This window comes from Carlito syrichta, unplaced genomic scaffold, assembly GCF_000164805.1.
Source record: "Carlito syrichta isolate Samal-C Ts95f unplaced genomic scaffold, Tarsius_syrichta-2.0.1 Scaffold308996, whole genome shotgun sequence".
Taxonomy (NCBI): domain Eukaryota; kingdom Metazoa; phylum Chordata; class Mammalia; order Primates; family Tarsiidae; genus Carlito; species Carlito syrichta.
The window spans coordinates 668477-682811 of record NW_007253092.1 but is presented as its reverse complement, the minus strand read 5'-3'; the positions used below and the strand labels follow the sequence as shown (position 1 = coordinate 682811).

Sequence of the window (14335 nt, the reverse complement as noted above, 5' to 3'; positions counted from 1 at the left end):
ACACTAAAGTTTCTGTGAGAAAATCTGTGACCTTCCAAATGGCAACTCTGCCGAATATTCCACTGTTAGAGTCTCCTGACTTTTGGAGAACGTTATAGGAATGGGTTGAAAGACTTACCCTGAAATAAACATTAGGAATTTAGGTTCTTGTGTGTAAAGTACACTGCCTTCACTGATTGAACCGAGAGGGACCCTTACACGTGACAGTTAAAAACTATTTCCTTGTTAGGTTCCCTGGAAGGATGCCAATATGGTCCACTGGGATGGCTGGGAATGTAACTTATGTGAATGACATCTAAGTTGTCAAAGGGCAGTTCTTCTGCTGAAGAAGGAAGCCAGCCCCTAGACGCTGATTGGACTTTTTCTTACTATTTAGTGCACACTCAGGACTTTTTCCAAATGCAAATATTTCTTTCTACCAATCAGAAACAAAGTATTTGCAATATGCAGCTTTTTTCTAAATAATTTCGTTTATTTTTAGTTTTGGTGTTTTGTTTGAGTAGAACTCCCTGATATCTATAACTTTTCACAATGGTCTAAGCTAGCAACCTGAAAAGGAAAGAGGGATAGATGTAGAGTTTGATTGATTGTGGTTTGGTTTGGTTTGGTTCTGTCATTAACATAGTGATATCTTTGGCAGTATGGGTTGATTTGTAATTTATTTATTTTTAATAAGTCAGTGAAAAGATATTAGGAAGGTAAGTGGTTAACTTTTTTAAATTGCTTACGTTGTTTTATGAACTAAAGCATTTTAATGATTTTGAATTTTTATCCTCAAGGAAGTTCTCTCTTGATGTGTGTTTGCTTAAAGTAGGATCCATTTAGACAATATTAAGAAGAATTTCTTCACACGAGTCAAGGAAATTCTGTTATTTTTTCACAAATACTGTTTTTTTTTAAAAGTCTATTTGTATTAATTCAGGCGCAAATGAACTTTATGAAATACTAGGGTTTTTTGTTTTTTCTTCTTTTGCATTTCAGTTATAGAAAGATGCTAATCAGTTTAAGTGTACATTGGTACATTCTTTCTAATTGGCTAGGGCCCAACTGCTGTGTGTTCAATGGCTAATATGAGCAACCACACAAGGAGATCTGACTTTGAAAGTGGTGCTTTTTTTGGTATCTCTGACACAGGAAGTGATGCTCACTGGTTGTTTATTATATTTCTTTTTGTAACACATGGATGACGGGCTTAGTGTTACAATTCTTGAGTTTTGTGATTGATTTACTAAAGTACATGCCATATAATCTAACTCAAAATTATGTCACAAGGTACTACAAAAATGAGATCATGGAAATATTTAAATATTCCATTCACTATACCTGTTTTAACCATAAGTAACTTTCATAAAGCAATTCAAGTTTAAAAAGATGACCTATCATTTTAGTGTCAATTCAAAAGTATTGAATTAAGACTTAAAAGCATTTCTTAAATTTCATTTTGATTTAGAAAAGTCTTGCAGATGATAGCTTACCAGATCATATTAGAAACATATTCTGTAATAAATAATTTAATTTTACATTGGGGAATTATAAGAGGAATTTTGATCCTCAAAACAAATGAACTTAAAATGAATTATTAGTTAGAAATTAGAGAAACCATGTAACTGTTAAACATTTCAGAAAATAGACTTCTACTTGTATTTTGGAATTGTTTACACTTGTGTAACTATTGTTGCCCATATACACTGCAAACTAAGCTCATCACTACTGCACATATTTACATCACCAAGTTGATGTGAGAAGGAACTTACATTATAGAAGTTATACTTACCAACACATGAATTTCTATTTAAAAAAAGAAAAGAAAGCCCCTGTTTTATTGTATTGGATAGAACATTTCTTTAATATCAGAGTGGGATACAGTATAAAGAGGATTTGCCGTAGACCCTATCCGGTTACTTATGCTGGAAGAATCCAATGGCAGCGTGGCCTCAAGCATGGAAACCTGATAAAACATCACAGATGGATCATTAGTAGCACATTTCCTCCCTACTGGAATGGCATAAAGATAGAAATATAAATGAATCCATTTAAATTTAGCTAAATTGGCATATCAAATGAAATACACATATTATGCTAAATTTCAAGAATTAAAACATTGTCCTAGATAATAGCCTTTTATACCTTAAAGAAATTGATGGTCCAGAAGTGAGGGGTGGTAAAGTGGGCACATGAGCAGGAGTACATAGGTCAGCTTTGGAAAGAGAGAAGGGAGGCTGCACAAGGTAACTGGGCCATTTTCTTTGGAAAGCTGGGGCTGATTAATGGTGACTTTAATCCTATTAATTACATTTCACATTATGTACCATGTACTGTTCTAAATGCTTTGAATGAATTCCCTTATGTGATTTTTCACAATATTTGTATGAGGTGGTTACTACTGTTAACCCCATTCTATAGACCAGGAATTCAAGGTCCACAAAATAACTCATGCAAGGTCACATGATGAGTCTGGGCCAGTTCAAACAGGGGCACCCAGTTCTAAGGCTTACGAGGTCAGACTGCCTCCTGCCATGTGGGGAAGGATCACATATGGCAGAATATCCCTGGATTCTGCACTATTTCCACCTGGGATTGATTGTTCTGGGCAGCACTGAAGCTTTGTCCTGGAGAGGAGGAACCCAGGGGAAACCTCTGGCCTAAGCCACCAGGAAGTCTGTTTATAAGCTTTACCTAAATGGTCTCACATCAGAAAAGTACTTTGCAACCTCTGCAGCCAAGACTGTGTAGGACTTGGAGCTCACAGCCTCAAACAATCCATTTGATGGTCACATTGTGCCGAGTTTGTATTGTGAACTGTCTCAAATTCCTTTTTGAGAGCAGGGCAAGCATAAACTTAATAAGATTAAAATATCAATCCCACTCTTTGGGGAAAAGTGCTGGGATTGTGTTGGTACTGACTTGGGAGATGGCAGTGCCTATCTTGTCTTTGGTGTACCTGACGGGTATTTTGCCTCTCTCTGCCTTACCATCCCTACTTTAAAATTCTTGAGGCTCTTTAAAAAGTTTTATTTCATAGTTCTCAGGAAAAAAGTTTTTAATGTTATTTTCCTTAGTGTTTGTGTTTCTTCTATGTGCTTTGCAAACCCATTCTATAGGGTTATGATATTCTTGCATTCGTTAGTAGTTTAAAACTTCATGTATCATTTTTAAACTTAGATTTTATCACATAGACATATTAATGAAGTTTATTTCTCCACATTTTAAATTAACTTACAAAATGAATTCTTTGTCACAAAGGCCAAACAATATAGAATTATTTTGAATAGAAAATGCGGAACTCCCTGTTCTGCTCCATTCACTTCTCTCCCCAGAACTAATAGCTATTAACAATGCTTGTGTGTCTTTTTAGATTATTTTTCTGTTATTGAAAGCCATATGTACAACCATTCTTTTTTTTTTTTAAGCCAATATTCATTGAGGCATAGAGAAGTAAACAAGATACACAGTCCTTTTGTCTTAAGGAATTTATGTATTGATGATCTACACATCTAAATATATATACAAAAATTTTTATTAGTTATCTTAAATAGAATCATAAACTACTTGTTATTATGTGACTTATTTTTCTTTTTATTTGAAAGTTTATCTCGCAGTTATAATTTGCAAGATATATAGCTTACTGGAAGTGAAACCAGTTGGTAAAAAGTTGGCATGTTTTAAATTTTGAAATGACCACATTGCCCCATAAAGTCTATACTGGGTTATGTTTTGACCACGGGAATGTGAGAATACCCATTTTGCCAGTAATTCTACTAATAATGGCTGTTACCAATCTTTTAACTTTTAACAAACATGATAAAAAATTATGTTAAAAAAAGTAAAATTGCTTTTCATAGCAATTAATTACAAATGTTGCCATTTAGCCTTTCATCTCCAAAAAATTTTAGAATCTTTCTTTTAGGATCAAGATTAAAATACAAAAATCTTTTACTTTAGTGACCTTCTGAAATATCTTGGGCACCTCAGACTATTTGAACAGTATGTGTATAGAACTTTCTAATGTACAATCTATCCTCCAATGCATTTACTTTTTGGGGGCTTTTATTAAAAATTTTAAAGCATAGAAGCATAGAATAGTATAGCCAACCCCTATAGATCCATTACCCAACCCCAATATTGCCCCAGTATGTCCATTTTGATGGACATACTGGCCAAATAAGGAACAAGATTTGTCGTTTCCATCTTTCCAGCTGAAGGACATGCAACTGGGAGTGGCAGAGCTACAGCTGTCCCAGGCATCTGACTCCAGATTCCTCCCCGCCCCCCATATTTGTCACTGCTATGATCTTTTCACAGGGCTTACAGGGTTAAAGTTAGCAGCTTTCCTTTAAGATTATTTTTAAAAGCTGTCTCTTACCATTCGGAGTCATTATAAAGAGCATCAAGGATGACTTTTTAAAGACCATGTTACTGGGTTTTTGTTTCAGAAGAGACGATCCAGCAGGCAGGTGAAGAGGAAGCGATACACCGAAGACTTGGAGTTCAAGATTTCTGATGAGGAGGCAGATGATGCAGATGCTGCTGGGAGAGATTCCCCCTCCAACACTTCACAGTCAGAGCAGCAGGTTAGTGGCCAGATTCACGTGATCCATGTGTGCATTTTAAAAGAGGGACTGGAGATTTTATAGCCGGAACTTGAGAAATTCACTGGAAGCATTGGACTTTCCGCTGGGTAACATTCATCTGAGGCTGGCTGATGTGCTTTGAGAAATTAGTTGTTTAGCCGTATCTTTTAAAAAGCCCTGTTCACTGAAATTTATTTTTATACAAATCTGTGATCTGTAATTTGACACAATTTTGGAGAATTAATGGTCTCTGCTGAGGAAGAGTCAGAGCTAGAATACAAGGAGGCTGAATTTCCCTCTGAGAATTCAGCGCTGTAGCTTCTGGGACTTTAATAAACCACTCCAGCTTGTCTCCTGCTGTTAGCACTGTAAGAACCCCTTTATGAAATTACTGCCTTGTGGTACCCAGCAGGGCATACTTTATTCTCTGTGCAATGTAAATGATGGATAAAACAGTTTGTATAAAATATGGGTAGTAATGTAGGATTGATTATAGTCAAGGTCTTTAAAAAAATAATGTTCTTTTCCTAGCATTACTGTGCTTTAGTTAACAAACTGGTAACCCACTGAAAAGTATATTAAATACAGTTTGGTGTTTTATTTGGTAATTTGTTCTATTTAAGTCATTATATAATGTTTAATGTTACCTTCGTAGATAAAAGATGCCTACAATAACAGTGACAAATATATTTACCCCGTAGGTATAGATGAAGAAAAGTTATATTTTTGCCTGCTATCATACAGAGATTATTTTTTCCGGGCAACTAGAATTTCTGAATACTCTCTGGTTTTCAGGACCCATGCTAGTTCATGTAGTTAAACCACATTATCATGAAGTAGTAAGCATAGATCTTCCTTTTGCCTTTCAGTAGAGTGAGATTTTTTTATCTTTTTAGTCATATTTTCCATTGGTGATTTTGTACCCAGTGATCTAAAGGATATGGAGGTGGTGGCAAAGGGGAATGGTTTCCTGCATTTATAGCTTAGTGTGAAATGTCTTCCATTTGAATTGATTCATGTGACTTTATTTTTTAGGAATCTGTTGATGCAGAAGGCCCAGTGGTAGAAAAAATCATGAGCAGTCGTTCAGTAAAAAAGCAGGTAAGTGCCATTTGGAGCGATCAAAATCTGTTGGGTATGTGTGACTTTTATAGATTGTTGGGTCGTCATTGAGGGACATATACTCTAACAAAGAATTCCAGTGAGTCTGAATTTTCTTTTACTGGTGAAAATTCCCTGTTTCATCCCAACTGTCCCTCTTCTTGCCAGATTTGAGAAAATGCTCAGTTGTAATAATTACATGGACATCGAGATGCATTACATATTCCAACATTCAATTTTCAGTGTCTCTAGAAAGTGGTCTGTCTCTAGACCTAGGTGTCTGTCACTCAGCTTCAGTCAATGTCACACCCACACAAATCATTTTATTTGCTTTCAGGGAGGGCAGAAGGTACAACTTTATGTTTCAGCTTTTAAAGTAAACTTTTTTTTATTTTTAGTAAAATGTATACAAAGTGTAACTTCCCAGTGAGAGATGAGGAATGGAGGAATTATAGGATTTGAAGTGAGATCCCAGGCATATCAAATAGAAAATGTTTGCTATTTTAAAAAATATTATTGCACCCGCAATAAACTTATCTTTACCTTCTTTTTTTTTTTAAATCAGGGTCTCACTTTGTGTCAGGCTTCCTAGTAGCTGGGACTATAGGTGTGTGCCACCACATCCAGCTAATTTTTTAATTTTTTTGTAGACACAGGGTCTCACTGACTGGTCTCAAACTCCTGGGCTCAAGCAGTCCTCCTACCTCTCCCTCACAAAGTGCTGGGATTTTGTTTCAGTGCTGTTTGATTTTTTTATTGCCTGAATCAAGGTATGATTTTTATCAGAAGATTCATCTCTAGTTTATATGAAAACAATCAAGAGCAACATGCCAAGATAATTTAAAATTGAGTTTAGTGGTGGGAGATGTGGAGTAGCTGGCTATCTGGTGACTCTTTGAATGTGAAGATTTCCTCCCCAATGAATTAAATGATAAAATCTCAGTCAAAGTTCCCACCTGTTCAAGTAGAAAGGAACACTTTAACTCTCTAGAAAGGTTGCATTTTTGTCTTACTAATGACTTTAGGACTGCCATTTTTGTGAATTGTAAATATATGATGAAATTTAAATACTTGACATGCTTTAAAGAATAATCCCCTTCACTGAATTGAAGTGACTTGTTTGAGTAAATAGCATGTGGTTTGGATGGGATATATTAATTTTCATTCAATTGATAGTGCTTCAGCAGGCATACTCAGCAGGTTTGGGGGTTGCAAATTATAATTAGCTCTTTTATTAAGAACTACTTAGACTGTGTATTATGCAGGACATTGCTTTTTCTTCTGTTTTGCTCATTTTAGGACTTTCTTCTCCCCTCTCCTCTCCCCCCCCACCCCACCCCACTTGGCTACTCTTTAAAGATAGTACCTGTGGTTTAGATTTATCTTGTTATCATAGGAGATTAAAAATCACTGTAACTATACATGAGAGGGGAGCATTTTTTGAGTTGATTAATTTGTAGATGGAGAAAATTAGTGGAAAATTTCCTCCAAAAGAGGAGATTTGCCTTGAGATATGATTTAAAGTAAATAAGAGATGTGGAGCTCATTGCATTGTTTGTGGATTGTGGATTTTTCTAAAAGTTTGTGATATTTCTTAAAGTGCAATAAAAAAGATTGGAAGGTACCAAATATTAACAGATACTAACTTTTTCAGCTGCTAATGTTCTCAAAGCAGGTACTTTAGTTATCAGCTTTAATAATATTGAAGGAAAGTCTTGCAAATAGAAACAAAAGGAAATTTGAGATTTTTCTGTGAATTCTAGCTATGCCTGCTGGTCTGTTTCCTATTACCATTAATAATTTAAGAATTGGCTGTGAGAAGGTGTCTTTATTATCCCCTGGCAACACTGTAGAAACTGGCTGTAACCTCTCAGAGCTGGTGCTGATACAGAGGAGAAACTCCTTGGTTTTCAGTCAGTTGCCTTCATCAGTGTAGCCTGAAAAGAGTCATGATCCATTATGTTGGAGTTGTGTAAACTCACAGAACTCATCTGGTAGAGCCTCCCTTGTTCAGCGCCTCATGTTAATAGGGTTGGCTCAGCCATTTATGTTTTCTAAACCTAAGTTAGGGTGCATGAGACCCAGTTATAAGAGACAGTTGGTACTTGCATTTGAATTTTCAGGTTGATATATAAATGGATACTTGGATTGTATAAAGGCTAATTCATTTTTTCCCCCATACTTAGTCATCTGTAGCCCTTTCTGCTTTGAGCCATCCAACTTTGGAGAATATTTCATATCCTTTTTGTATTAGAAGGCCAAAAATAGTTTTAATAGTGAATCATAACTAAGCTCTCTAAAATCTTTTTTTTGTTATTAGCTACCTAATATATATTTTTTTAAGAACTTACTTGAAATTCCTGGTGTAAGAGTGTATGTTTTAATTCTTAGTTGAACCCAGTAATTTTAAAAAATAGAGTGTAAAGAAGACAAAACTTTTAATCCCATCCCTTAGGTCCTTAATTTCTTTTTCCTAAGTGAACTGTGACTTGTTATCTCTAGCAAAGTATACAGGAGATTGGGCCAGAAGTATGAACGGATTCCTACCCATGCCATATTGGTGTCTTTTGAGGTGCTTCCTCATTTCATTTTTTTTTTTTTGAGTTGGAATCTCACTCTGTCACCCAGGCTGGGATGCAGTAGCATGCTCACAGCCACTGCAGCCTCGACCTGCTGGGCTCAGGCGATCTTTCCACTTCGGTCTTCCAAGTAGCTATAACTACAGGCGTGTGCCACCACACCCAGCTAATTTTTTAGTTTACCGTAGAGATGAGGTCTCACCATGTTGCCCAGGCTGGTCTTGAATTTGTAGGCTCAGGTAATCCTCTCACCTCTGCCTCCCAAAGTGCTGGAATTACAGGCAGGAGCCACCACGCTTGACTGCTTTCTCATTCTTTTGTGCATTATGTAGCAAGCTGTTTCTTCTTTTTCACTTTAGTTTAGCTTTTTTCTTGACAAGGACTACTTAATTTCATCATAGGGTGCTTCAGAAAGGCAATTCAATCTTTTAAGCTATGGGATTATCATTTGCTGGGTGACTGTTTAGAATCCAGGTGACTGGAGGAGTCGATTTCTTACCTTATCAAGGTTTCTTGTTCATGTGAATGGTGGGAAAAATATGGCTTAATATGTTTGAAACATTACATTTCATCTTAATGGTAAGGATTTTCATAGACTAATTTTTCAGTCTAATGCAAAGATATACACATTTTTCAAAAATACTCTATTGAATGCATAATATTATTGGACACTCAGATTTAATGGTAGCTGTCCTAGAATAATAAACTTGAGTGTTGTGTGTGTATGCATGTGCATGGAAATAGTGCTTTGGCTCAGTTATTCATTGGATGTGCCCATTGTAGAATAACTTCTGAAAATTAGGCTGTGGGGGACATTGGGGGTTGAGGCTGTTTTAAGCTATCACCAGTGGTTGGTCAAACTGACTGCCATTTAGTGAATAGTTAAAATGATGTTCCTGAGGGCTTATGAATTCATATACTTTTGTTAATTGTTTTACTGTTGGTAAAATAAAAGAGGTCAGCAGAATCGTTTATATGAAAGGAAAAGTGAAAACTTTCTATTTGTAGTTCTAGTGGCAAGAAGGTCATGATCTGATAAAGGTAGTCATTCAAGCAACAAAATCTCATTATATTGGGGAGCATCCAGAAGACGTAGACCCTGAGACAATTCTGCACCAGCCCCAGGTGCTGCTACATAAAGTTTCAGACCCTAGTGGGTTCCTCCCAGACAGCCCTAAGACCCTCTTGTAGGAATCTTCACAGCAGGTTCCCAAAGGAATAGCTGATCGTGACAAGAAAATGGGTATTAATGAGAGTTAGGGACAGATGGTGGTATGAGTCTGAGCTTTCTGGAATTGGAATTGAGGCAGACTGAAAACTACCTGCATGGTTCAGACTTGATCCTGTGTGCTTTGGTGTCCACTTAGAATTATGGGACAACGAGGTCATTTAGAATGAGATGGAAAGAACAGTATGGGAGAAAAGATCAAAAAGAAGGAAATCGGAGGATACAATAGAGCATAGAAATGATAAATCTTGTCTTGTTTCTACCTGAAAGGTATATAATTTTGAAAAACTTCTTCAGAATAGAAAGAAATATAGTCAGTATCAAAAGAGTAAAAGCCCAGATATTTGAGTTCCATTTCGGGTTTGAATTTCATGATATACTACAAGAAACATCAAAAGATCTAGTCTTATCCTTGCTTCCCTTTTTACATGGTCATCTACTGTCTTATCTTTGCCTTTCTACCAGAATCTCTAGTTCTATATAAAGATAATATCTCTTGAAATGGAAGTAGAATGGGGGGTATTGGGGCTAGAAAAAAAGTGAGGTCGGTCTTGTATGGATTGTCACTTGAATTGGCTAGAATTTATCTATAAGTTAATTCCAGGTTGATGTTGCTGGTTTTTGAAGGCATCTAGCAAACATTTCTTTTCATTTGGGGTAACTAAAAGTCTATAACACAGAGAGTATCCTGAACACATTGGTTTTAAAAACTGCTTTATACTTATGACCTTTCATAGATCCAGATGTTAACAGGTATTAGCCACATTCCTGAATATCCAGTTTTCTTATTGCTGATGTCTAGATGGTAGAAAAACTGCTTAAAATTCAGGTTTAACCAATACAGGTAAGAGTTTCAAAGAAAAGTTTAAGTTCACAATCTTTGAAAATAGTTTGAAGGTTAGAGATTGAGGGACCCATAGTGTCTTTGAACAGATCTGTGCCAGTCTCTTATTCACTGGAAGTCTTTGCTCTTTTGTTTGTTCTCTGCCATGTTCCTACTTGCCTTAATTTTCTTCGAAGCATCTTGAAGGCAGCTGAACAGCCATGTATGACCCTCAAGGCAGGCTTGGGGGCTCTTGTAAGAGTGTAAAAGCAATCCCTAAACATCTGTAAGTGGTGTTTATGTTTTAGATCTCTGATTTATCTGATCAAATGTTCCAGAAGAAAATTACATATTATGACTTGTTTAACAGCCTAAAACCCTTTGGAGAAAAAAAGAGATGCCTAAAATATCATATAAGCGTTATTTTCTGCATACGCTACAGCAGGTAGGATCAAGGGAGATGTTATAGATAATCTCACCACTGAAAACTCCTGATTTGGCTGACATGTATCACAATTTTAACCTTACCTAAATGTAGTATTTAGAGTGTTAATTTTATTTGGCTGCTATGTGTGTGAGACATCTTGTCTGAGTGATTTTAATTGTACCATTGAGTAAAACTAAAACTATGAATAGTGATGCACTGAAATTACAGCATCAGAACAAGGTTTAGTTTTATATGGTTTCTTGTTTAGAGTTATTAACTATATGGAGAAATAAATGTCTTTTAAATATTTTAAAACATTACAAAACCCACAATGTAAAGTTGCCATGAGGCAGCCAAAAATAATACATATGGCGTTCAGGAGAGCAGTTGCTAATTGGCTGCTGCCTGAGAAAATGGTACACTTGGCGTCTACTTAACACTGTGGGTTTGGCAGAAAGCCAAATTTGGGGTCAGGTTGTTGTGAATGAAGCTGCATGTGGTTAGGGAGGAGTTAAAATGATTCATGTCTCAGAAGCTTTCGCACGTCAAGCAGAGTAGCGTGCACGGGCCCAAGTGTGGCAGTCTCCATCGCCCTGGCTGCCTCCTGGTGCGCAGCGTGCCTGTCTCCATAAGAAGGTGGGCTGCTGCCTCTCAGTCCTACTTTGTGCTCGTGCTTCAGTAAATCATTGCTTTTCAGATGATCTAGTAGATGGTTTAAGTATGTGCCTGAAATTGTCTTTTGTTGCAGAAGGAAACTGGAGAAGAGGTAGAAGTTGAGGAATTCTATGTGAAGTACAAAAACTTGTAAGTAAATTGTGATTTTGTTTTTAATGGGGGGGGGGGACAGGTTTTCGAAGTATCGAGTAACTTTTTTAATTGGAAAATTAATAAATTTTGGTATGGTATTTAGTTCCTTAGAGACTGCTTTCTACTGGCTTTGTATCTTTGATATTTTATGAACTTGCTTTTTTCTAGAAAACCTTTTACCAAGTTAAAAGATGAGGTCTCTATGAACTTAATGAATTTGACTTTCCTAGAAAATTTGATTTTTCTAGAAAATGTATCTGGTATAAGTGTTGACTTTCTTATGTAGACAAGAACTTCTTTTTAGAGGGGATAAGAACATCTACAATAATAGAAAAATGGAGAAAGCAATATTAGCCTGCTCTCTGACAGTGAATTCTACTCTTCGGGACTACTCTCCTATCCTTCACCAATGCATGCATCCTTCACCAGATCTCATTTGTTTCTGCAAGAGGGCACCAAGCCCTTCATGAGGGATCTGCCCCATGACCCAAACACCTTCCACTAGGCCGCACCACTAGCATTGGGTAATCACAGTTCAACATGTGATTTGGAGGGGACAGATAACCAAACTCTGTCATATGGTAATGCTTTCTAGTAAGCATTAGTAAGTGGTAGCTTACTAATTTCATTATTCCTTCTAAATGTATTAGTTGGGTTTTTACTGTAAGGGAGAGCTTTACGCTCTTGCCCGTTTGCTATTGTATAACTGCATAGACTTGTGGATTTTCATTTTATTCAACGGTTATAATTTTTACTATCATGGTATTTACTTTGCTCACATTATCCTAATTTAGCCAGTGGGAGCCCCTTCAAGCTGGCTTCTCTGTCCTTTTGCCTTGTCCCCGCCCTTCTTTGCTTACTTTCTTACCATTCCAGGCTCATCTTATAACTTCCCTGTTTCAGTCCTGGAATCAGTTATTTCTCCAAAGAGTCTTGGTTGTTTTAGTGAAGGAAGCATTTTGAAACCAAGATTTGGGCTTTGAATATGTTCATTGCTATAGGGGAGTCATTGCTTTTAGTCCCTCTCAGTAGGAAGGACATGGAGTATGTGCACACATAGCACTCGATTGCATGGCTATGCTGTAGCTGTTTACCTAGTTGCCTCTGTATGTAGACATTTAAGTGGCTTCTGATATTTTCCAGTTACAGATAATGCTATAGAGTGTATATTCTCATACATGTCTGTATTTTCAAAGTGCTGGAGGCATAGCTTCAGGGTGAATTCCTAGAAGTGAGATTGCTATCAAAAGGCAAACATATGTGTAGTTTTGAGAGAGATTGCCAAATTCACTTCCTTCAGGTTGTATCAGCTTGCATTCCTGTTAACAATGTAGGGGAACACCTATTTCCCTAGAAACTTTCCAAACATAGTATATTGTTTTACTTTCAAATTTTTGTGAGAAACCATACGTCATTGGAGGTTTAATTGGCATTTTTCTTACTGTAAATAAGAATGCCTTTTCATATGTTTAATGGCCATTTTTTATATCTTGTTTTGTTAATTGTCTATTTATGTCTTTTGTTCATTTTTCTATCATGCTCCCTTCCGTTAAGCATTCCTTGTTCATTAGGAATATTTGTTCTTTATATGGGTTATATGTTTCAACTATGTTTTCTCAGTTTTAGTTGTCTTTTGATGGTATTTATGGTGTTTCTTGCTTGTTAATTTAAAATTTTTTGTATAGTCAGATTTATTCATTTTTTTTCTTTATTTGAATCTAGTTTTTGAGTCACAGCTAGAAAGTCTTTCTCTATATCTAGGTTGAAAAGGAATTTTTCCATATTTTCCTCATGGTTTCATTTTCTCTATTTAGGTGTCAGATTCATTTGGTGTTTATCCTAGTGTATGGTGTAAAGCATTATTCTAACTTTATTCTTTTCCAATTATGTTGGCATAGCACCATTATTAAAAAGTCATTTTTCCCCCCAGCGATTTGAGATGTAACCTTTATTGTGTCCTAAAGTTATATGTTTATTTGGATCTATTTTTGTACTTTATTCCTTTGTTCTGCTCGTCTATTCATAAGCCAGTACCACACTATTTACTTATAGAAGCTTTATTGTGTATTTGAATATCTGGTAGATCTAATTTTCCCTAGTAGCTATCCCTTTTTAATGTTTAATGTTTTTCTGGATATTCCTGCATGTTTATTTTTGTATATAAAGTTTAGCATTAACTTGCCTGACTCCATAAAGATGTTTATTTGTATTTTTATTTGTATTGTGTTAAATTTACAAATGTATAATTTATGATGTTATTATGCAATGTAAAAACAAGAATGTCTTTTCAATTGGTTCAGTTCTACTTTTGTGTCTTATAAGAGTGTTTTAAATGTTTCCTTATTTAATTTTATACAATATTTACTAAATTTATTAATTTGTTGCTAAGTATTTTATCTTTGTAATTGTAAAAGAGATTTACTCTAAGATTATATCCTCTAACAAGTTATTGTTTGTGTGAATGAAGATATGACAAGCTACTTTTATATTGTGCTATAACACTTAATTATTTTATTGCTTGAATGCTTGAATTTGATTTTTGATTGATTCTCTAGGGCTTTTCAAGTACATGGTTATATAATCTGAAAGTAGAGATAGTTTTACTTTTTATTTTCCAATTATTATGTGCCTTTTATTTTTTCGACTTGTCTAATGGCATTGGCAAGTACCTCAAATACAATACTGAGTAATGGTGGAGATAGTAGATAGCCATGCCTTGTTTCTGATCTTTTGCAAAAATCTGTGGTGTTTCTCCATTTAGTAAGACCTTGTTTTTATTTATTTTTTGAGTTAGGAGTC

General features: G+C 35.7%; 1 protein-coding gene across 2 annotated transcripts in view; it reads left to right on the top strand.

Moving 5' to 3' along the window:
• The window catches only part of CHD7 (chromodomain helicase DNA binding protein 7), a 128395-nt gene that overhangs the window by 59268 nt on the left and 54792 nt on the right, over nucleotides 1-14335 (top strand). The window contains exons 4-6 of one of the 2 annotated variants that reach the window (XM_008066526.1): nucleotides 4434-4571; nucleotides 5607-5672; nucleotides 11478-11533. The exons of the other annotated variant lie outside the window; for it this stretch is intronic. Coding sequence (XP_008064717.1) covers nucleotides 4434-4571; nucleotides 5607-5672; nucleotides 11478-11533 — 260 coding nt within the window. The remainder of the gene's footprint in view (nucleotides 1-4433; nucleotides 4572-5606; nucleotides 5673-11477; nucleotides 11534-14335) is intronic. 2 annotated transcript variants of the gene reach the window in all.